The 24739-nt window shown below is 32.5% G+C and overlaps 1 protein-coding gene across 4 annotated transcripts in view; it reads left to right on the top strand.

The window, feature by feature from the left end:
• The window catches only part of LOC145254643 (cyclin-dependent kinase 14-like), a 659020-nt gene that overhangs the window by 511055 nt on the left and 123226 nt on the right, over positions 1-24739 (top strand). For all 4 annotated transcript variants that reach the window (XM_080113265.1, XM_080113264.1, XM_080113263.1 and 1 more), the window contains exon 3: positions 18836-18876. In XM_080113265.1, coding sequence (XP_079969391.1) covers positions 18836-18876 — 41 coding nt within the window. The remainder of the gene's footprint in view (positions 1-18835; positions 18877-24739) is intronic.

Below are 24739 nucleotides of genomic sequence, written 5' to 3'. Positions count from 1 at the left end.
GAGAATATAAGTATAGTAAGTTAACACATTGGGAAGCTAATGACAACATCGTAAGTGAAGTCCTTTTGTGGAGGATGGCAAACCAAATCCTGTATTGTGCAGAGTTAAGATAATGTAAACTAAAATGCCTCGTACCTGCCGGTTCGATGGCTCTATTCAGTCTCAGGAGACAATGGATACTCCTTGTAAGGGTATCTGCACGAATAATTGTGAGGCAAGGGTTATGCAATCACCAACCACCTGAATTGGCACTGCTTGAATCCAGTGGCAAGGAGAAGTGCTATACGACAATGACGAGATGAGCGGAAAGGACATACAATACCTGGAATTCTCAAATGGTCACCAATGTCAGTACTGACCAAGCTCATTGTTGCTTAACTTCAGTGATCTAATAGGAAGTGGTGTGTCAACATGATTATGCCGTATACTAGTATACTATATGCTTGCTGGTTAACAATAGCATTAAATGGCGACAAGGAGTCTTGAGAATCCATGCAATAAGATGATTTCTGCAGAGTACCTGCTCCAGCAGTGCCAACGCTATGATGATCTCTAGCAACAAACCTGTCAGAAACAAAGACGTTTGATAATAAAACTCAACGGCAACCTAAAAAAAAGTTCAGGTTTACAGTAGGGTGCATTAAGGCGACTAGTGGCCCCTCATGGTGGAGAAGAAAAAGAAAAAAACAAAAAAACAAAACAATTTGAGAAACATTGGCATAAAAATCTCATATGCGAAAACGGTATATTAAATATCTGCATATCGAAATGGTATTTCATTTCTACTGCGGCGCCATTCCTTCAGATCAGATTTTATGCTATTGGTTTGGAACAAATGAGACAGAGCAAATGTTAAGAAATTAATTATTCAATATAGTTGAGTTGTGATATTTATGGCAGATGTCTTGCTATTTTGTTTGGGGGAGAGGATGGAAAACGGATATTCCAGAGATTAATTGAAATTTTATAGTCAGCAAAAAAATAGATAAAAAAATAAAACAGGAGCACTCGGAGAGGAACTGTCTCCACCAACGACCAAACAATATCTCCTTACCTGAACTGGATAAGAAAAGTTTTGAATTTATTCTACCCTTTTCAGCCTAATTTTTGTTTATTATTAAAATGTTGGGTACTTGTGCAGTTTACAGACCGTGCTACTTTTTGGATATGATTTCTTTTATTTAAATTCAATTTTACGGTATCTTTTTTTTTTTTTTTTTTTTTAATTGTAAGGTTAAAGGATAGAATAGTTACCTTCCCTCCCTATGTTTAGAATAGCTTTTTAAATAAAAACGTTTTTATTTCAGCATGGTCCTTAAACGGCACAAGTACCAAATATTGTTACTGATAAAATATTAAGTTAATTATCAATTATTACTTACCAGCAAGTTTAATATTTACTTGATTGAAATCCTAAAATATTCCGCTTTATACTATATTTCAAAACCTCTTATAAAACCTTGGGGTTAATACCATCAATAAAATTTAAAAAAAAAAAAAACACAAAGTTTTCTTTGAAAAAGTTATATTAACAACGAAAGTTTCAGAAAAAAAAGGGGAAAAAATTAATTTTAACCAATTAATAAAAATAGATCATTTTAATCAATTAATAAAAAAAGATAATTTTAATCAATTAATAAAAAAAAGATCATTTTAATCGATTAATAAAAAAAAGATCATTTTAATCAATTAATAAAAAAAAAGATCATTTTAATCAATTAATAAAAAAAAGATCATTTTAATCAATTAATAAAAAATCATTTTGATCAATTAATAAAAAAGATCATTTTGATCAATTAATAAAAAAGATCATTTTAATCAATTTATAAAAAAAGGACCATTTTAATCAATTAAAAAAAAAAAAGATCATTTTAATCAATTAATAAAAAAAATCATAACATAATTCGTTTTTCTAAATTTTTAAATTAAACTTACAAAATTGTTTCGTTGGCCAAGACTGAAACGTGATGTAAATTATTGTTCCAGCTACTAGTGTTTTGTCTTTGGTCTGCTCTTTGATATGAATTATAATGTACATAAAAGATACTGTCAAGTCTGCCTCAAACCAGATGAGTTCCTTTTACCAGGCTAGAAAACTTCTCATACCTGCCATTATCCTATCTATATATCTATAAAAGTGAGAATGTGTGTATTTGTGTGAAGACACTTCTCAAGCTATATACTCAACGAATTTTTGATCTACAGACTTAAAATTTGGTATATAGGGTATTCAGACACATGGAAAACTTTTTAATCGGATTTTTATCTGTTTGCCCACTGTTTCTTTCATGAATGCACATGCATGAATCGTTCACATGACATCTTCCTTATGTTAAGTATAAGTTGATTAGAAAAAACTTTTTAAAGATCATGTGAAGCTGGTCTAATGGTTATCGTACTTGACTCATTGTGTAGGTTTTGGTTTCGATCTCAGCTCAAGTATTTTTTTTTTTTACTTAAAAGAAGTGAACTGTTTAGAAAAAACATAATACTCGCATGCACATGTCTCGGTTCCTTTCCATTTTCTTTTTAAATTCATTTTGATTTTTTTTTTTTTTTTTTTTGTAAGGAATTTAACGTTACGTTTAATACCTGCGGTATTTCTATTTATAATAAATAAGAACTCTGCATTAATTAAAATATTTATGCATATTTTATGACCGGACAACGCCGGGTGGCCTACTAGTATATCTAGAAAAGTGTGTGTGTGTGTGTGTGTGTGAGGACACTTCTCAACCTTTATCCTCAACGAATTTTTGATCAACAGACTTGAAATTTGGTATATAGAATATTCAGACATGTGGAAAACTTTAATTAGTTTCCGTCTGGAAAAAAGGGCTGCTAATGGGTCAAAATTAAAAAATTGATACGTGGAGGCTGTCAATTTTTATCTGTTAGCTAATTGTTCGCGGCTGTTCATGTGCTAATGGTTTACATTATGCTAATAATAAGGTTTGAAAACACATTTTGAAAATTGTGTGCAGTTGGACTAATGGTTATCTTACTCAACTCACTGTCTTTAGGTTAGGGTTTCGATCTCAGCGCGAGTATTTTTTTTTTTCACTTACAAGTACTCGCATGCACATGTCTTAGTTTCTTTCCGTGTTTTTTTTTACTTCACTTTTTTGGAATTTAACGTTGTTTAATACCGTGCAACATCGGCTACACCTTCTAGTATCTCTATAAAATATATATATATATATATAAAGCTACAATTCGCCCATGTATGGAGTACAGCTGCCATATCTTGGTTGATGCACCAACCACTGGTCATTCTATCTTGTCCAGGTTGCAGAAAAGTGTCTCTAACTTAATAGGTCCCGCACTATGTGCCTAGCTCTATCCTCTGTCTCATCACCACAATGTGCTCCATTGAACTTGTTACACTTGTACCCTCTCCTTTAATGTAAATAGCCCCAATCAATCTTGTGAGCAGTAAAATCCCACCCCTTCACTATGAAGGTTCCTACCTGTCAGAACAAATTGGTTATTCCTGATGAACCACCCCCTTAATAAGACACTTTATCAAATCTCCAATACTAACGATTACTACGATACTATACCATTGATTACTGTACATGCAATAACCCTTATCCCCGAGTGGCTTCCGGGCCTTGATAAGTGGTGACTACCATGTAAAAAAATTAAAAAAAAAACAAAAAAAACACTTTCCTCCTCGAACCGGTTTGCTTCTTTAAGACTGTGATTGATGTGCTAGTGATGCATCTTACATTTAAAAAAAATAATTAAAATTATTTTCTTTTTTCTCCCGTTTATTTAACTTTTCACCTTTATCAGCTATACAAGCTCTGCCCGCTCGACAGAGCTTCAATCTCTGCTGTCGTCTGTGTGTAAAAAATTAACAGCAAGAACTCGTCCAACTACCACCACTGCAAAGGACTTTCTTTTATTCCTCCGTGTACCTAAAACCAAACAATTTCCAAGAACAAAGTCTCTTTCCAATGTTTTCTCATCAGTGGAACACAATACTCTGGGGCTACTTCCCTTCTGACAACATAGTTACCTTCAATGTCGGTAAATGCTTGCCGAGCTGTCTTAAGCGAACAAATTCTGCTCTTTCCATTCATGGTCTCATCATATTTTTCAGCATCCCATTGACAATCTCTTCAATCCTTATGCTAATGTGGCTTTTCACCAAGGCAATTTGTGACTGATTACTACTAAAAAAACAAAAAAAAAAAACAATCCGGTCTTGGGTGTGACCTTTAACTGCATCAATTTTGGAGAATTAGAGGAGTGTTAGGTTACCCTTAGTTGGCCTAATCCCAGGTTCACTCTATAGACATTAAGAACGTGGAGTACCAACATTACTGAATTCAGCCTTACATCAGTCTTAAAAACACGCATATATATCTATATATCTATAAAAGTGAAATTGCCTCTGTGTGTACATTTCTCTACCAAACTACTCTGTCAATTTTCAGTCTACAGACTCAAGATTTGACATTAGAGGTATTGAGATTTGAGAAAATCTTTTTAATCATTTTTTGACCAGAAATTTGTTTGTTAAAGTTCAACGATTTGACCTTTGAAAACTCTACCAAACTCCTCCACCAATTTTGGGTCTAAACACTTGAAATTTTAGATGTAGGTTACTTGAACATGGATCTAACTTTATAATTTGATTTGAGTCCAAAACAATAAATGTTAATGGGTCAAAATTGGGGTCAAAGTTTAAAAAATTTGACCTGTGGTTTCTACCAAATTACTCAGCCAATTTTTGGTCTAAACATTTGAAATTTTACATAGAGTATTCAGACATAGAGCAAGCTTGGCTTCCAAGGGATCAAAGTTTAAAAGATTTGACCTTTGTGGTCTCTAGCAAACTATTCAGCCAATTTTTGGTCTAAACATTTGAAGTTTTACATAAAGGGTAGTCGAACATGCAGCAAGCTTTTTCATCAGTTTTGGGGCGAAAATTTGGTTACCAAGAGGTCAAAGTTGAAAGAGTTAACTTTTGCAGACTCTACCAAACTCCTCCGCCAATTTTGGGTCTAAACAGTTGAAAGATGTAGGTTACCTAGACATGAGTCAACCTTTTTAATATATATACACACACACACATAAAGTTATGAACGGTACATAGGGCCCGAGCAAAGTCAGGCTTAACTGCTAGTATATATATATATATATATATATATATATATATATATATATATATAAGGTAATAAAAGGAAATTCTCTGTTTGAAACACTCGACAATAATTTATGCTTTAACGGTTAGAAAGACTGGACGCGTGTGAAATTGTTTTTAATAGATATTGCTATTTATTAAAAAATAAAATTGAAATTCTTTTCAAATGATAAAATATTCATCTTCAGGAAATTGTGCAGTTATTTTTATTTTCATTTTTTTTTTTTTCTTCCTCTTATATGCCATGGTGATATGTTCTTGCATGATTTTATGTCGGACATAAATATCATTTTGTTGACTTAACTCCATATGCATATATAACATTCTCGAAAGTCACTTTGATTTAAATTTTGTTTTTATATCTCATTGTCTTAAAAACAAACAAACAAAAAAAAAGCTATTAAAAGATTTATAGTAAATTTAAAATAATACTGTTGTGTCCATTTTATTTATTTATTTATTTATTTATTTTTTGTTACTGTGGAAGCCATTTTGTTTTTGTTCTGTAAATACTGTGGAAGCCATTTTGTTTTTGTTCTGTAAATACTGTGGAAGCCATTTTGTTTTTGTTCTGTAAATACTGTGGAAGCCATTTTGTTTTTGCTCTGTAAATACTGTGGAAGCCATTTTGTTTTTGTTCTGTAAATACTGTGGAAGCCATTTTGTTTTTTGTTACTTGATCCTTTCATTGTAAACCGACCCAGGAGGACAGAAAAGATAACCTTTTAATTTGGTATGCAAAGGCATTGTTACATTGAACCTGTTTTTATATTTTAGTTTTATGTTTCATCATGCATATACACAATCTATCAGTGCCAATCATGGTATTCATTTCAGGGTGTGACAGACATGCTTTATTTCTCCCAGGAGAGGGAGGAGACTTTATATTATTATTTACCTCATGTACTATTGAGGTCATTCTTTATCAAGGCCAAGAGCCACTGGAAGAGAAGGGTTAATGAGATTAGAATGAATGCCAGCTGAAAGATCACTATGGGAGTACAGTAAAACCCCGAGATACAGGTTTTTTTTTTTCCAGGTTATGATGTGGAATACAATGTTTTTCCAGACCCTGGTTACAGTATTTGCCCCGCCTTACGGTGTTATTTATAATGTTATTTGATTATATATATGTGTATTATATCGTGGCCTTCGTTATAAATTCTTTTAAGACGGTCTTGATTATATACTGTAGTTTGTTCCTAATTTTTAATGTGTACTGTATAAAATTTTGCTCAGGCCCCACCATACGGCGATTTTACCTTACGATCCCAACCCTGGAACAGATTAATTCCCTATCTCTGGGTTCTACTGTACTAGCATTGACTAATGGTATGAATTGTGTTTGATTATTTTATGGGCAGTTCATGACTTTGATTTGTTGACATTGGATTTGAAGATGATCAAGTTGTAATCAGAAAGGGGAAACACTCACAGTAATGTGTCCCACATGGGGAAAGCCCTTACAAAGTAGCTTTATCCTTAAAAACTCCATCTGATGTCGGATGCATTGAGGAAGAAAGGAAAGTCTTATTTTTTTTAACCTTTGCAAGGATATCCCTGCCCTCTCTGAAACACAGTACCACATGACTGCTTCCCTGCAGATGGTCATGTTCAAAATTCAATGTGCACAAATACTTGTCATTAACCACCCGATAAGTTATCCAACTTATTTCATACAATCGGTTGTTCCTCATTTGATAATCTTTGCATTTTAACTTTCATCCTTTAGTTGTTCATGGCCTTCATAAGTAGCGACCCAACAATAACAACAATGGCGAACTCTTTCTACCGTGATAGAAAACCTTACAGTACCCTGTATTTCTACAAAGACACCATGCGTCTTGCAGAAAGGTTGTATTTTTATGAGTCCTGACATTTCAAAGTGTAATATTTGTTTTCTCCATTTAGGAAAGTCTCAGAGGTTTTTTACAAGAGCAGAAAACTACTCGCATCTGACAGTATCCTATATCTTTACAAAGCCACAATTCGCTCATGCATTGAGTATTATTGCCACATCTGGGCCGGTGCATCTACCACTACCCTCTCCTTCTTAGACAGGGTCCAAAAATGGGTCTCCAATCAAATAGGTTCTGCACTATCGTCCAAGCTCCAACTCCTGCCCTATCACCACAATGTTTCTTTTTTTGCAAGTATTTTAATGGAATGTGCTCTGACAAACTCGTAGCACTTGTGCTCCTCATAATATCTCATAAATATCTTCAACTGACATGACAGACAGCAAAATCCCACCCCTTTACTGTAGAAGTCTCTAGATGCTGGAAAACCTTATTCTCTAATATGTTAGATTTTAGAATTCCCTCCCGGTTTCCTGCTTCCCTGACAGTACTAACATTCAGAAATTTAAATGTAATGTGAACAGATATCTCGCTTCTCAACTCCCTACATAATATTTCTATAGACATGATCCCAAATAGTATGCTTTAGGGTAAATGAGTATAAAAAAAAAAAAAAAAAAATTAAATTAGAAGGAAATAATGTTTGAAGGGAACTAACTCTTGTATCCTAAAATTTTCTTTGCTAATAAGCATAATTGATCTACCGAAAATTATCTGCCCTTGACTTGACTAGATAACAAATAAAACGAAACCTAAATCCAAAATGGAAGAAGTTACAGAAATCGGCTTAGTGACAAACAATTAAATCCTTCTAATTCATAGTGATTCTCCTGATGGTGAAATTCTTTATAATCCTTTTCATATTGTTGATCACTATAGAATCGTTTTCATCCATTTATTTCTTCATATCGTTAAGTGCAAATGTAACGCATTCGCAGCATCACTTCACAACTGGAATGATATTAAATTAACACAGGAAACTGTTCACACCTCTCCTTTAAATTAATGCAGAAGTTTGGAATTTTAGAAATTTTTAATCTCTTATATTAATGCATAAATATGTAATCCGATAAGTATTCTAAAGAAATGTTTTATTTGCATTTCGGTTACAAAAATTTCAGAGCCGGGCAAGGATGATGAGGAAGTAAGGCTATATTTTCAACGTAGTATTTTGTTGAAATTTTTTTGACATTTTGAAATAAAATAAAGGAGTTGGCAGACTGCCATTTTAAATACATGAAATCATGTGTGTACTTTTTAAGAAAATTTATTTCACATCCTTTGTGTAACAGCAAGAAGAGAGATTGAAATCAAAGTTTTTTTTTGGGAGGGGGGCAGGGTCAGATTGGTAAAATATATTTTATCAAAGAATCTGAAATTTGTTATTCTAAGTTAAATTCTTTTTAAGGATTTTTTATTTTGTAGTTCTCTATATGTATTTTTGCATGCATGCACATATAATAATTTTATTTATATAGACAAATATTATATAATTTTATTTATATAGACAAATATTATATAATATTTTTATTTATATAGACAAATATTATATAATATTTTTATATTTCTTTTCTTTTTTTTTACACGGTGGTCACCACTTATCAAGGCCCGGAAGCCACTCAGGGATGAGGGTTATTGCAAGTACAGTACGTTAGTGTGGAGATTTGATGAAGTGTTTACTTAAGGGGGCAGTTCATTAGGAATTTGTTAATGTTGGACTTGAAGACATCCAAGTTGTAGTCAGGTGGGAAGCAGGCAGACGGAACAGAGTTCCACAGGCGTGCAGTTCTAAGAAAGAAGCTTTGTTCATGGAATCCACGTTTTGATTTAGGCACAGATAAAGAGTGGGGGAAATTTTTCACAGTGGATTCAGCTAGACGGGTGTTTTTCGTGAAAGATTCACGAAGGGGGACCAGAGATTGGAGTTCAGACGAGCACCTGCCATGGAAATAACGATAAAACAAAGATAGGCTCACAACGTCTCTTCTGTGGGAGAGAGGTTGCAGGGTAGAGAAAAGGGCATCCCCCACTAAGCCACAAAGTCTATTTTGTACTCTGTCAAGGCAGGATAGGCTGTTTTTAGCAGCTCCTGGCCAGATATGGCAGCAGTATTCCATCCTTGGACGTACTTGGCTTTTATATAGAAAGAGAATTGCATCAGTAGTGAGATATCTTCTGGAGCGGTAGAAGGAGCCCACCATCTTTCCAGCGACCTTGGCAACAGACTTGATGTACGTGTTCCATTTCAGATCAGGAGTAAAGGACAAACCCAGAAGCTTGTCAAAACACGGGGCTTCTCCCAGACGAGAGCCATCCATTTCAATTGATGCCAGATGGGGATCAAAGCGTTGATGATGTAAAGATAGAAGTTTGGTTTTAGATGCATTAAAGGTAACCAGCCATGACTTCCCCCCACTGAACCACGCGCTCGAGATCAGAGGAGAGAGAATCAGAGAGAGCTTTGTCATTTACAGCCTTTGATGTGTTGCTGTAGATGGCCGTGTCATCAGCATAGATGTCAACAAATGATTTAAGTATGTATTTAGGGAGTTCATTGATGTAGATCAGGAAGAGAGTTGGGCCCAGGATTGACCCTTGAGGGACTCCAGCATTAATACTGCAGACCTCTGATTTTTGTCCATCGACCACTACTCTTATGAGGCTATCGGAGAGAAATGATTTAATGATTGAGAAAACATTTCCAGTTATACCGTAGCTGGAAATCTTGTGAAGTAGGCCCTTATGCCATACCTTGTTGAAGGCCTTTGATATGTCAAGAGCAATTGCCCTAGAAAGGAAGTCTTTGTCAAGAAATTCATTAATCCTGTGAGATATAACCGTTATATAACCGTTAGCACATCTGCAGTAGATCTTGCAGAACGGAAACCATATTGTGTGTCACTAAGAAGATTGTTTCTGCTGAGGTGGTTTACTATTTCTCTATTTAATATGGATTCCAGCAACTTACTCATAACACACAGGAGGCTTATTGGTCTGTACTGAGAGGGAGATGACTTATCACCTGAATTCTTAAATACAGGGCATACTGATGAGGTTTTCCAGGGAGTTGGAAAGCACTTCTCCTTAAGGCAACACTTAAACAGTTTCGTAAGTATGGGAGCAAGTTCTGGTTGAAGCTTTTTTAACACTATAATTGGGATGCCGTCAGTGCCAGTTGCTTTACTGGAATCAAGGTTCTTGATTAGCGTGGCGATCTTATGGACAGATATTTGCATGTTACCTAGCGTGTTCTGTGTTATAGGAGGAAATATGGGGAGTTGATGGCCTTCGTCGCATAGGGTAGAATTAGCTGCAAAGTTCTTTGCAAATAGTTTGGCCTTGTCTGATGCTGACGAGATGACCTCTGGTCCATTGATAATGGTTGGGATAGAACGCACAAATATTACACAGTCACTACACTGAACATGCTAATGTTTCGGACAATTGGTTGGCAAGAACCAAAAGTCCTCATCCGCCAACATAATATAGCTTATGTGCCACTATATGCATATGCGTGCAAAAAATACATCTGCGTATACAGGATGGAACGATCAAATTGTCGCACTAGAAAGGACAACATGATTCCATTTCCGTTTGATAAAAGCCAGTTCTTTTTTGTTGCAGACCATCTACTAGTTGGCCAATTGTGTACAAATCCCTAGAGCGATAGGAGCTTTCTATCATGTCTGAAAGTGACACAATGTTCAACGAGCGAGATTAGAGATGCGCCACTGTACAACTCATGCTCACTACCAATCCAACCTATGACAACAGAACCATTGCCAACACCCTTAAAATGCCCAGAATGATGAAAACAAAGTTTCCGGCCACAGATATGGTTTTTGGTGTGGTTTCAAGTGAGGGCCACATCATGCTACCTCATATCTTCGAAGTCTGCTTGGGAGTCAACACCCAGGTGTGATTGGATGTGCTGAAAAATGTGGTGATTCTCTGGTGCAATTAGGTGGCCGCTGGTAGAGCTTGGGTGTGGCAACAGGAGACGGTGATTGAGGCTGAAGGTGGCTACATTGAAAAGATGTCAGCTGTATTACATAATCAAGTTACCTGAATTGATTTTTTTCAATAAAAGTTTTTAAAAAAAGGTGTAGCGTTGCTTTTATCGGTCCACCTTGTGTGTGTGTGTGTGTGTGTGTGTGTAATATATATAATGTATATACAGATACACACACACAGATGCAAGTCAAACATTTCTTTAGAATACTTATCGGATTACAGATTTATGCATTAATGTAAGAGATTTAAAATTTCTAAAATTCCAAACCTCTGCATTAATTTAAAGGAGAGGGGTGAACAGTATGTGCATTTTTATATATATATATATATATATATATATATATATATATATATAAAAACACGTCTAGTTACACGCACACATATATGTTTGTGCATATATATATATATGCACAAACATATACGTGTGCGTGTAACTAGACGTGTTTTTATATATATATGTATATATATATATATATATATATATATAAGTAAATTATTCCACAAATTTCGGCCTTTTGAATTATTTTGGACCATCTTCCAATTACACGATTTCCTTGGATTTTACTTGTGCGAATGGAAAATTAAATTAACTTTCTTGGATTTACATTTTTGGATTTTACCGTCATTGGATGCTTTTCCTTTCACCTGGCTATCCATTCACGTGAAATCACCTTTTTCTTCACCATATTCCCTCTGCTTCACTTTTTGTTATCAAGTAAGATCTTTGACTTGCAGTTTCATTAAATACTTTTGTATGCAAAATCCGATCTCGCATTTTGCTAATTCCTACCCTCTGATGAGAAGGAACGTATTTATTCGAAACTCGGTGGATTAAGGACTATCCACTTATTAAGTGTTTCCTTTTCAGATTAAATATGCTTTTAACTCTTTTTCAAAGTGTTTTTTTAACATGTTTTATTAACTATTTGCTCTTATATAAAATTAGTATATATATATATATATATATATATATATATATATATATATATATATATATATATATATACACACACACACACACACACACACGTTTTGTTATCTCTGCAACTCATCAGTGTGACTAGATGCAGCAAATTCAGAAACCTAGAACCATGTGGTTGCTATCAAATCTGACATAGTGAAGAAAATTATATCGTGTTTAAACGGAGCTATTCATTTGTTTAAATATTTTAAGATCCTGATAACTGAAAGTACTCAATCCATTTTAAAAAAAGATTATTGCTTTATATATAGATACTAGCAGGGTTATCTGGCATTGACTGGGGCAAAAGTGTAAAGTGTTTCTATTAAAACTTATCTGTTTACCTCTTCCCCATGTTCCCCTTTCTACCTTACCTCTTTCCCTATTGCCCAGCTTATTCCTCTCTCTGAAAATGCACACATGTATGCAGATATGTTTTTAAAATAGTTTCCTACAGGAATTAATCAACAGAAGAGAAATAACTCTTCAATTAAAAATCAGTTACTTCCCTTTAGTTGATACATAAAATGTTTAGAAACCCAACTTTGCCTGATGTGTTCTGCACCGGTTTACAGTTAAAGAATAATTTATTTCTAATTTTTACATATTATTCATCCATGGCAACACTGATCAAGGATATACTAACTTTGTGGATCTTTGTTTTGTAGTTTTTAACTGGGAATTGATGGTCTAGTCGTTAACGATAAAGACTGATAATCTGGGTGCTCTAAGTTTGAATCCAGTTCGTTCCACAGAAATCACTTAGGATGTTAGCAACCTTCACATGGTCCCTCCGTAATCTCCAATGTCTTTCTAGAAAGAGTTCTGATAAAAAAAATATCCGGGAAACCAATGCCGATAACAGAAACTTCAGATTTATGTGATATAAGTTTTTTAGTTTTAGCTGGACATACATACAAACATACATACACACACGGACAACTGCCCTTTACATAACAGAAGATATAACAATGTAAAACCTAGGTTCCACATAGCCTTCAAAAAATGCTTATATTTGCAAACAATTGTTTCTGCCTTTTTTATTTTTTACACAGGTATTACCACATTATCAAGGCCAAGAGGCCACTCGAGGATAAGGGTTTAAGAGTGTACAGTAGAAATTGGACAATATAGTAATCAATTTGGTAAATTTGTTAACTTATATGGAACAGCTCATCAAGAACTTGTTTACGTTAGAATTGAAGACAACCATATTGTAGTCAGCAGGAAAACGGAAGACAATTCCACAGGCGTGCAGTTCTAAGAAGCTTTGTTCATGGAATCTATGTTCAGGTTTAGGCACAGATAAAGAGTGGGGGGAATTATTGATAGTGTTTTCAGCTAGACGAGTGTTTTTTGTGAAAATTTGGTGAGGGGGGACCATAGACTGAAGCTCAGTCGAACACTTTCCATGATAATAACGAGACAAACTCGCAACATCTCTTCTGTGAGATAGAGGTTGCAGGGAAGAGAAAAGGACATCTCCTACGAGGCTACGAAGTCTATTTTGAACTCTATCAAGGCAGGACAAGTCCTTTCTAGCAGCTCCTGCCCAGATGTGGCAACAGTATTCCATCCTTGGACGTACTTGTCTCACGAACATAGATTTTCATGAGATCAAATTTAATAGTATCGATATCATTGATTTATTTTACATAAAAATTCAATCATTTACATATTTTTCTTTTCTTCCCAATTTTTTACAATAATGATTGAATCCTGTTTTTTTGTTTTTCGTATAAATGTTCATTGTGTAGCACGTTCATAGCATTTGCATTTCTTTTTACACCAAGAAGAACTGGTACAAATAGACTTGAGACGTTAACATATGAACAATTTATATATTGATATAATAAATTTCAAGTTTATACATGAACAAACGACATGAAGTCAAGGGAAGTAACTCATCCTGTCTTATTACAATTAATAGAAGATTTCATCAATTCATGAAATCTTCAAAGTACATATTTTATGTAATGATGCAGTAATCTGTATATTAATACGATAGCGTGTGTGTTATTTTGTGTGTCACGCTTACATCTTTGTTCTTCTGAGCGACTGTTGTTTAATTATGACCTTCCATCTCTTGTAATGAATAATTTTATCAAAACATGACAAATAGCACCCTACATGGAAATTCTACCTTCAAACTCCTCGGCCTAACATTTGCGGACAATATGAACTGGAACAAATACATAGAGGACATTGCAAAGGCTGCTGCAAAGAAGGTGGGTTCCCTTTATTGAGCTAGAAGACTACTCACGCCTGAGAGTAACCTTTACTTTTAAAAGGTCACCATTCGCCATGCATGGAGTATTGTTGCCATATCTGGGCTGGTGCACCTACCTCTCTACCTCTTAGATAAAGTCCAAAAAAGAGTTGTCAATCCAGTTGGTCCCACTTTATCAACTAAGCTCCAGCCCCTGTCTCATTGTCGCAATGTTGCATCACTGTGCCTGTTTTACAAATATTTTAATGGAATGTGTTCTGATGAACTTGTTTCACCTGTACCCCCTCGACGAACATATCCCTGACAAACCCGCTTAGCAATAAAATCTCACCCCTTCATTGTTGTTGTCCCTAAATGCCAGAAAGCTTTCTGTTCTAATAGTTTCTTCCCTCGAACAGCTATAACCCTTATTCCTGAGTGGCTTCTGGGCCTTAATAAGTGGTGACCTCCATGTAAAAAAAAAAAAAAAACATGTAGAATGCCGAAGTATTTAAGTGACATAATGTATGAAGAAAAACAGACAAATGGATGATAGTCATATTAAAATTATAAATCTACATATATATATATATATATATATACACATATACATATACTTCTATATATATATATATATATATATACTTCTATATATTATAAATCTACATATATACACATATATATATACTTCTATATATTATAAATCTACATATATGTACATATACTTCTATATATTATAAATCTACATAAATATATATATATATATATATATACTTCTATATATATATATATATATATATATATATATATATACTTCTATATATATATATATATATATATATATATATATATATATATACTTCTATATATTATAAATCTACATATATACACATATACTTCTATATATTATAAATCTACATATATACACATATACTTCTATATATTATAAATCTACATAAATATATTATAAATCTACATATATATACATATACTTCTCGTTTTCAAAAAGAAAACAAACTAAAAGAATGCTGTAAAAACAAATACAAGGTGTCTTCAATAAGTTTCCAGACCTTTTTCGTACGAACACTTATATTGATAGTACACACATGAAACTCTAGTCCACTTCGAAGTAATCTCCTCTGGCTGCAATAAACTTGTACCGTTCCAACAACTTTTAGAATGCCTTATGGAAATCCTCTTGTGTGAGCATGTCAATGACCCTCATCACAGCCTCTTTCATCTCCTCAATTGTCTCATAACGACATAAGGTTTACCTTGAGCTTAGGAAATAGTCAAATGTCACAGGGAGCAAGGTCTGAACTATAGAAAGTGTGAGGAACTGCCTTGATGCCCATTTTAGTCAAGTAGTCTGTTGGTTGGAGCACTCTTGAGATAAACTTCACACAAATCTTCCGCATCTTTAGTTCACTGCAAATAATTGTGTACAGTTTCCACACACATCAAACTGTGCAGGTTGCTAGAAACGACAGAAAATGCTTTTTGTATGTTCCATATGTATCACTAACGTTTTCTATTCTTCATTAAATCATCATCAAAAAATCTGGATAAAAGAGAATTTCAAAAAGTAGCTGTGAAATGGGTGCACGAAATCAGTTAGACTATTTAGAACATTTTAACACTGTTCCAATAACACGTTAAAAATTTGAATTCCCTGATGCCAAAATTAATATCACAGGATAGAATTGCATTTCTTTAAGCATTTTAAAATACTATTACCGGTTTTATCTCCAATATTATTAATCCTAGATTGTTGAGTTTTGATGTAGATAATATTCTTAGGGTTTTTTTTTTCTAATTTGTTTTGGAATGTATTATTTTACTGTTATTAACTAGAATTTGTGTAAAATAGGAATGGGGTAGTTAACTTTCTTTAGATGTTGGTAAATTGAGCTACAATTTACAAGATGCAGAGTGATGTGGTAGGATAGGATGATGGTTGCAAAACCAATGTAGTTATTAGTTGTATTATTATTATTATTATTATTATGAGAGTTGCATTTTCTCAAAGGGCATTTAAACTCAAAGATAACATTGGTTCTTTCTAATGTTTTAAAGATTGGAGAGGAGTTGTTTTTTTTTTATTATAAGATTTTAAACCTTAAATTTCTTATAGCAAATAATGGCTGTAATTTTATTATTATTGTCAATATATACATGTGTGTGTATGTGTGTATAATGTGTGTGTATAATTTATTTCACTTCAATTCTATCTTAAGAATTAATTCTTCCTCTCTCATTTTCCTTCATCTTTTCTTGGCTGTGTCAGTGTGACCATGACTTTTTGGCACTAATTAATTTATGATAAAAACCATTTCACAAAAACTCATTTCTTTTTAACACAGCCCTCCTCCCCCCCCAAAAAGATTACATCATTAACACAAGACTTGTGGTAAATTTTTTTATGCTTTTTTATGAATCATGTTTTTTTTAATTGAAAAATTTTTTTTCCATTGTAAAAAAAAAAAAATGTGAAGTCAGTCTTGAAAGTCAGTCTTTGAAATCAAAAAATAAATAATGTTGTGCCACTGGTTTCAGATAGTGTATTTTGGCGATAACAGTGTCTTTGAAAAGTGCCAAGTACAGTGCTAACAATTATTATACATGTAGTTAAATTGGTGAATGAAAACAAAAATAGATAAAAACATAAATGGGTCACCAGTTAGCAAGTGCTAACTAAAAAATAAACAAAATTTTATAAATGCAAACTTGAGAAGAAAAACAGAATTTTATAACAAAACATTTTCATACAAGAGATAAGAATATAGAATCTACTTTCAATAATGAAAATGTTTATCGTGTAAACATGTTTTTAGTGAAGAAAGTTGAGTAAGTAGTTACTAGTGAAAATGTTCATAGTGTTAATAATGTCAGTATTTGGCAGCGTGGCATTGAGTATGTGTGTGCATTAGTTTACCTTGTTCTTGTTAGTGTTCGCCTCTTCTGGTATGCAAAGGCACAGAGGAATTTGGAGATGAGCAAACTTTCTGGAGTGTATCAGACTTAAGAATTCTGGAAAAAAACGATTTTGTTGACCAGGTCTTATAAAATTTTCTGACTTTGCACTGGCTTACTATTTTCACATATACTTGTGACTTTTTGAGGTTTGAAACGATTTTCATTGGTTGAAAATACCTTGAGTTCACACATTGATGTTAAAACTTACTAGGAAGTGATAAAAAGAGGCGTTTGTAGAAATCACTTCTCAAAGAAACTTCATAACCTACTGGGTCAGCATTTATGTATATATTATTAAATATATAATAACTTGACATTGATTGATAATCGTGTTTTTGCAAATACTGCAAAGTCAAAGGATTTCAGAAAGTCAAAATACATTGCGATGTCATAATAGATCCTCTTTGTCCTCTCATTCTTTTATTTATTTAAATCCTATTAAAATCAAAGGAAAAGAAATTCAATGTGTGCATCATGAATCGTGCGTTCTCTGCCTCAGAGTCCTTTTAAATATTGGAAGAGGCGAAAATATGCACGAAAGTGATTAAGATGTATTTAAGAGAAAGAGGAATAACTAAAGACCTGAGCAGGTTAGTTTGGAAGTCAGCTTTTACAAACCGTCAAACACAGGCCTGCATGTAAAATGGACATTAAGCCGATGGTGAAGATGATATGAGTGTTTGTAGATGTCAAACAGTTGAGGTAGATGGATCAGTTGATGGGAGAAGACCAAGAGAAACATGGGAGGGAGTCGTCTAACATTAGATGTAGAACAGTTGAGGGAGCAGGATCAGTTGGCGAGAATGCCAATCTCTAAAAGCTGTCCAACACATGCCAGCAAGACGTAAAACAGACCTTAAATCAAATATGGTGATGAAAGAATGGATGCAAGTGGTAGGATTGGTAGAAGAGTTGAAGTAGCAAGGTCACTTGACAGAAGGCAGCCTAAAAAGTTGTTTTTTAATGCCATCCAACACATTTTAGTACCTAAAACAGATGTTGAACTAAATATGATGATGATGTTTGGTCTCCAAATAATTGCTGTAATTTAAAAAAAAAAAAAAAAAAAACGAACACCAACTGTGAATGTACACATTTTAAGAATGTAAAGTAAAAACAGAAAAAAAGCAAAACAAAAAAGGGAGTTAAAAAATTAAATATACAATAAATAAATGTTACCAAAGGCAAGATTAGTAACTCTTCTACCTATCTGGACAGTGTTTATGTGCTTTAACTTATTTTAAAGCGTTTATTCACTTCAAAATCAAAGGAAACCCCTCCAATAAATGTCACCAACCATGTAAAAATGTAATATTTTACCGGTATGTTATTTAATTTTCGATTTTTGAGTCCTTACCAAGGGTCAATATGGCTGTAATGAGATCACCATTTTTTTTTTCTTTTATGATGCTATTTTTCTTTCAGAGTAAATAAATGCTTTCAAATACATATAAAATCTTATTTAGGTAGGTAGAAGAGTAATTTATCTTGCCTTTGGTAACAGTTATTTGCAGTATATTTATTTTTTCACTTTTATTTTTGCTTTGTTGGCTATTTTAAAATGTCCAAAAAAATGTTTTGATGTTAAGGAAATAAACACTATGAAAGTATTTCTGTTGTAAAACAATTGTTTGATATTTTTTTGTTTTTGTTTTTTCCAGCCATCAGTAAAGAAGACACTATTCATGAGAGTGACCATGAGGTAAGATAGCTTTTCGGCACGAATTTACAAACATAGTCAAGCCTGATGTTATATATTAGCACTTCCGGGCATCGTCAAGTCACCTAAGCGAGCAAATTATTATTATTATTATTATTATTATTATTATTATTATTATTATTATTATTATTGTATAGAAATGTACATGTTATGAAATAGGAAATAGTCAGAGAAAATGTCGATAACAAAAAGTGAATGTTGGAAAATAAAATGATTAGTTTGAATTGTAGTGGAATTTAATATTGTAACTAATGAACCAGATTGGAACGTACAAATTTGACATCAGAGTTGAAACAAAGAAATCGTTTTTATATATACACATTATGGAGTCATAGTGAGGACGAGTTAGAGAGTGGATGGGGGCTGGTTTGAGAGATTTTGTCTCTTAAGGTCTGTTGAAATTAATAGACGCATTATAGCAAGATGTACAGATTAAGAGAAATGTGAAACTCCAAGATGGGGAACATTAGGAAATAAAGTTGCATAAAATCTAACCCAAGGGTCAATTGTCATTCCTTCATTACAGCTTTTTACTGACCGTCAGTCAAGACCAACTGACGGAAGAAGGTATGTTCCCCATTTTGGCCTGATATACCCTCACAGAAAGATGTTATTCATCCCTTTAAAAAAAAAAAGAACTATCCTTGTACATTAGTTTTAAAATAAAGCTCTTTAGGGCGACACTTTTATCATTCTACCCTGTAGCTTCATGAATTTTATTCGTTTGTAACAAACAAAATGAATGAATTATTTTGATTGTTCGTACTACTGTTCTCATCTTGGGTGTTATTCTTATAACGTTTCGGCCAATTTAACCTCCGACCTTTTTCATGTGTATCTTGACAATTGGTGAATGATGGAAAGAATTTTTTTTTATTATTCTTTTTTTTTGTTTTTGTTTAAAATTGAAAGTTTGTGATGTGTTTATGAAACGAAAAGAGCATCGAGTTGTTTCTATTTTCGTATTAATTCAGCTCCATACTGATTTGATATGTTTCCTGAATTAATACGAAAAATGCAAATGACTCGACGCTTTCTGTTTCATAAACACATCACATATTTTGATTTCTAATGACAATGGCTTGTTAAAAAAAAACACATTCCACCATTCACCAATAAGAAATGCTGTCAAGATACGTCTGAAGAAGGTTGGGGTTACATCGGCCAAATGTTGTGAGAATAACACTCAAGATGAGAACAGTAGTCAGAATAATCCAAACAATACATCTCAGCAATCTTCTAAAAAAAAAAAAAAAAAAAAAAAATCAGAAACAAAATAAATTAAGTTTATTTTTTTTATGCACTTTTAATAAGAAAATGGTCAAAATTTCCTATTTCATTTAATAATAAAAATTACATGTTAAAATATTCATTAGTACTGGGATTGAGTTGGATTTGGGTGTCAGCAATTTATAGAGGAATTTAATTTGAGTTATTTCAAACGGACTCCAGAGTTGGAAGCCTGGATTTTTTTTTCTCCAGACGATTCCTCACTTCACATGTGGGAATCCAGGAGGCAACATCTTTTTTTTTTTTTTTTTTTTAAAGATAACTTCCCGATTTTAATGTGGGAATTTATGTCAACCTGTTTCTCTTTAAATTTTACAAATTTTCGCATCTCCATTTTTTCAAAAGTTTTGTGAATGTTTCCTTCATTGACTATGTTCGCCTTAATGAAGTTTGACATTGTTTTATTATTTAATGTCCGTTTAAATTTATTTGTTTTGACATTCAGAAGTCATATCGGCACAGATTAATGCGAAAATGATTGATGATCATTAGTTTTTTAAAAAATTTTATTTGCTTTTCTGTTTATTTTTTTCAACAAGACTTAGCAGATTAATACTATATCATCGTCCTATGACCGTTGAAATTATGTCTGGTTTTTATTTAGTTTATTTTTTTTTTCTCTTCTTGGTGATGGTTGAATGATAATATTAGTATCAGGATGGTTAATCGGAATCAGGATTCAGAAAAAAAAATCCCAGAACTTTGAGATATGGGTATTGGATTGGGAATCGGTACATATGCAAAATAGGACCATGCTATCAACGGAATTTTCCCAGGAGTTTACATAAAATGCCGGAAGTTGTGAACGAAAGTTGTTTTTTTTGTTGTTTTTTCACACAAACGTGGACTGATTTTTTTCAATGAAAAATATTATTTCTGTTATTATGAAAGTGATACAATGAAAAATATTATTTCTGTTATGAAAGTGATACAATGAAAAATATTATTTCTGTTATGAAAGTGATACAATGAAAAATATTATTTCTGTTATTATGAAAGTGATATAATGAAAAATATTATTTCTGTTATTATGAAAGTGATACAATGAAAAATATTATTTCTGTTATGAAAGTGATACAATGAAAAATATTATTTCTGTTATTATGAAAGTGATACAATGAAAAATATTATTTCTGTTATGAAAGTGATACAATGAAAAATATTATTTCTGTTATTATGAAAGTGATACAATGAAAAATATTATTTCTGTTATGAAAGTGATACAATGAAAAATATTATTTCTGTTATTATGAAAGTGATACAATGAAAAATATTATTTCTGTTATTATGAAAGTGATACAATGAAAAATATTATTTCTGTTATGATGGAAGTGATACAATGAAAAATATTATTTCTGTTATTATGAAAGTAATACAATGAAAAATATTTCTGTTATTATGAAAGTGATACAATGAAAAATATTATTTCTGTTATTATGAAAGTAATACAATGAAAAATATTATTTCTGTTATTATGAAAGTGATACAATGAAAAATATTATTTCTGTTATTATGAAAGTGATACAATGAAAAATATTATTTCTGTTATGATGGAAGTGATACAATGAAAAATATTATTTCTGTTATTATGAAAGTAATACAATGAAAAATATTATTTCTGTTATTATGAAAGTGATACAATGAAAAATATTATTTCTGTTATTATGAAAGTGATACAATGAAAAATATTATTTCTGTTATTATGAAAGTAATACAATGAAAAATATTGTTTCTGTTATTATGAAAGTGATACAATGAAAAATATTGTTTCTGTTATTATGAAAGTTATACAATGAAAAATATTATTTCTGTTATTATGAAAGTGATACAATGAAAAATATTATTTCTGTTATTATGAAAGTGATACAATGAAAAATATTATTTCTGTTATTATGAAAGTGATACAATGAAAAATATTATTTCTGTTATTATGAAAGTGATACAATGAAAACTATTATTTCTGTTATTATGAAAGTAATACAATGAAAAATTAATTGAAAAATGCAAGCAATGTTCTTTTTGTTGTTTATAAAGAAAGTACAATGAAGGGATCAGTTTTTATGAAATTTTCAGAAATGTTGGAATTGTCTGGAGCAATTCCGCTGTTGTATTTTGAGAGTCGCTTTTGAACGGTTTTTCCTTTTTATAAATACAGGCATTTCAAATGAATACAAAGTTTTAGTTTTTCGATGTGAAAGGATGTGTTACATTCATCTCTAATTAAAGGGAACTTTTCCCGACTTTTTTTCTGCAAAAAGCATTCTTGAAAACTCGTGCTTTCTGTGGATGAATCCCCATTATGGGGAGTTTGAATTAATTTCTAGTAAGGAACTGGTAAAAGAAATTACTAATTTGGTTCAGTTTCTGTTATGAATTTTATATAAGAACCTTTCATCCAATATGGCGATACAAATAATCACTATTCTTCGAAATTTTTGATTTAACTCAGTTAAAAAGGATGGGCTACTTGGAGAGGCCGCTAACAACCCTAAGGGCACATAAAGGTGCATCACTTATACAACTATAGATTGAATTGAGAAATCAATCAAAGGTAATTGTTCTAGCTTTGCGAATTTCATATCTGCAAGGATCTTTCAGCTCTGGATTTTTTTCATAGAAAATTAAAATTCTAATTAAGAAAAAAAAAAATGCTTATTGTAAGGTAAGTTCCATGAATAAATATTTTTTGACTAACAAATAACTGATAGAAAACAAAAACTTTTTTCTTTTTAAATTTTTTTATTGGAATCCTTTGATATGAGTAATTTGTGTATTTATTTATTTTATTAATTAATGGGAATATAGTTCCAATACTCAGCATTCCTATCCCGTCTCAGTTAATCACATCAAGAAGGCCAGAAGATGAGTTGGCTGAAACGTGGGGAAACAATAACAACTATGAAGATGAGGATAACAATCTACTAATAAATAAATACACAAATTACTCATTTCAGAAGATTCCAATAAAATAATTTTAAAAATAATACCATTCGGTATAGACCCCACAATGGAAGACCAGATAAGAACGGAAACTTGGATTTATAAGACAAAAAATTCAACGTTGATCACATTTCTGGGCCCGTGGTAGAGTAGATAGAGGTGCTGGATCTTTACGGTTCCAGGTGAGCATTGTCTGAAGATAGCAGTTTCAATCCTATCCAAAGCAGGCCAGAGGTTTAGGTGGCCAAAACGTGGTGGAAGGCATTAATTACTGGGGATACAATTACAAGACTCGGCATTCCTATCCTGTTGCGGTTAATCACCGGAAGAAAGAAGGCCAGAGGATGAGCTGGCCGAAACGTGGTGAAACAACAACTACTATGAAGATAAGGATTACAGTCTGCAAATAAATGAATGAAAAATTTATTTATGATTTTCTTTTTTATGCTTTTTGGTGGGGTGGGGGTGGGGGTCAAGATCGACATTTATTTTTTAATAATAAACCAACACATTTTTTTCTTGATAATTTGTGTGATTTTTTTTTCTTCTTTTTGTTGCTGCGATTTCATTAGCTTAGCATTTATACACTTTCTGGTATTTTATGTAAACTGCTCAGAAAATTTCAACTATAGCATGATCCTTATTCTGCATAATTTTTTTGTCTTGTTGATGACTGAATGATAATACTAGTGTTGGGACGATTAATCAGAATTGGAAAAATCAAAAATTTTTGAGATATCGAAATGGGAAAGATTTAAACTTTTATGCTTTTGTTTAAAGCTTAATTTTTTGTCGCTTAATAGTAAGGATAAAACGATGAGCATTTATTATATTTACACTGCCAGAAAAAACAAAAAAATATATACTATAATAATGAATTTGGTAAGAATGGCAACTGTAAGAAATTGTATCGTAAAAATGGCGCGGGTAAAATCGTGCAAATGGATAAATAAGGGGAAAAAAACGGCACAAGTGAAAAATGTTGATGGAAATTTCACAATGAATTTATCAGATTACCTTTTTTTATATCAATTATGGGGAAAAGATTAGAGAAATAATAGTTACTATGTTTGAGAAATAGTTGTAATGTACTTCACCCCCAGTGTTCTTTTAATTTTGCAAAAATGTATGCACTGTTCAGAAAAGTTTTTATGCTAATCAAAAATAAAAAAACAAAAAGAACTCTATAACTATTTACAGCTTTCAGGTAGAGTATCATTAGCCATGTTTATCAGTGGTTGAGAAGATTTCCTGTAATTATTAAAGGAAAGAAGATTTTTTTTCTTTTTTTTTTTTTTTTTACAAGGTGGTCACCACTTATCAAGGCCCGGAAGCCACTCAGGAATAAGGGTTATTGTAAGTACAGTACATTAGTGTGGAGATTTAATAAAGTTTCTACTTAAGGGGGCAGTTCATCAGAAATTTGTTTACATTGGACTTGAAGACATCCAGGTTGTAGTCAGGTGGGAAGCAGGCAAACGGAACAGAGTTCCACAGGCATGCAGTTCTAAGAAAGAAGCTTTGTTCATGGAATCTACGTTTTGATTTAGGCATAGATAAAGAGTGGGGAAAGTTTTTGACAGTGGATTCAGCTAGACGAGTGTTTTTCATAAAA

Source organism: Euprymna scolopes, chromosome 30 (assembly GCF_053919585.1).
Source record: "Euprymna scolopes isolate OS-2025 chromosome 30, ASM5391958v1, whole genome shotgun sequence".
In the NCBI taxonomy this organism is placed as follows: Eukaryota; Metazoa; Mollusca; class Cephalopoda; order Sepiida; family Sepiolidae; genus Euprymna; species Euprymna scolopes.
This window is presented reverse-complemented; position numbering and strand designations above follow the sequence as displayed.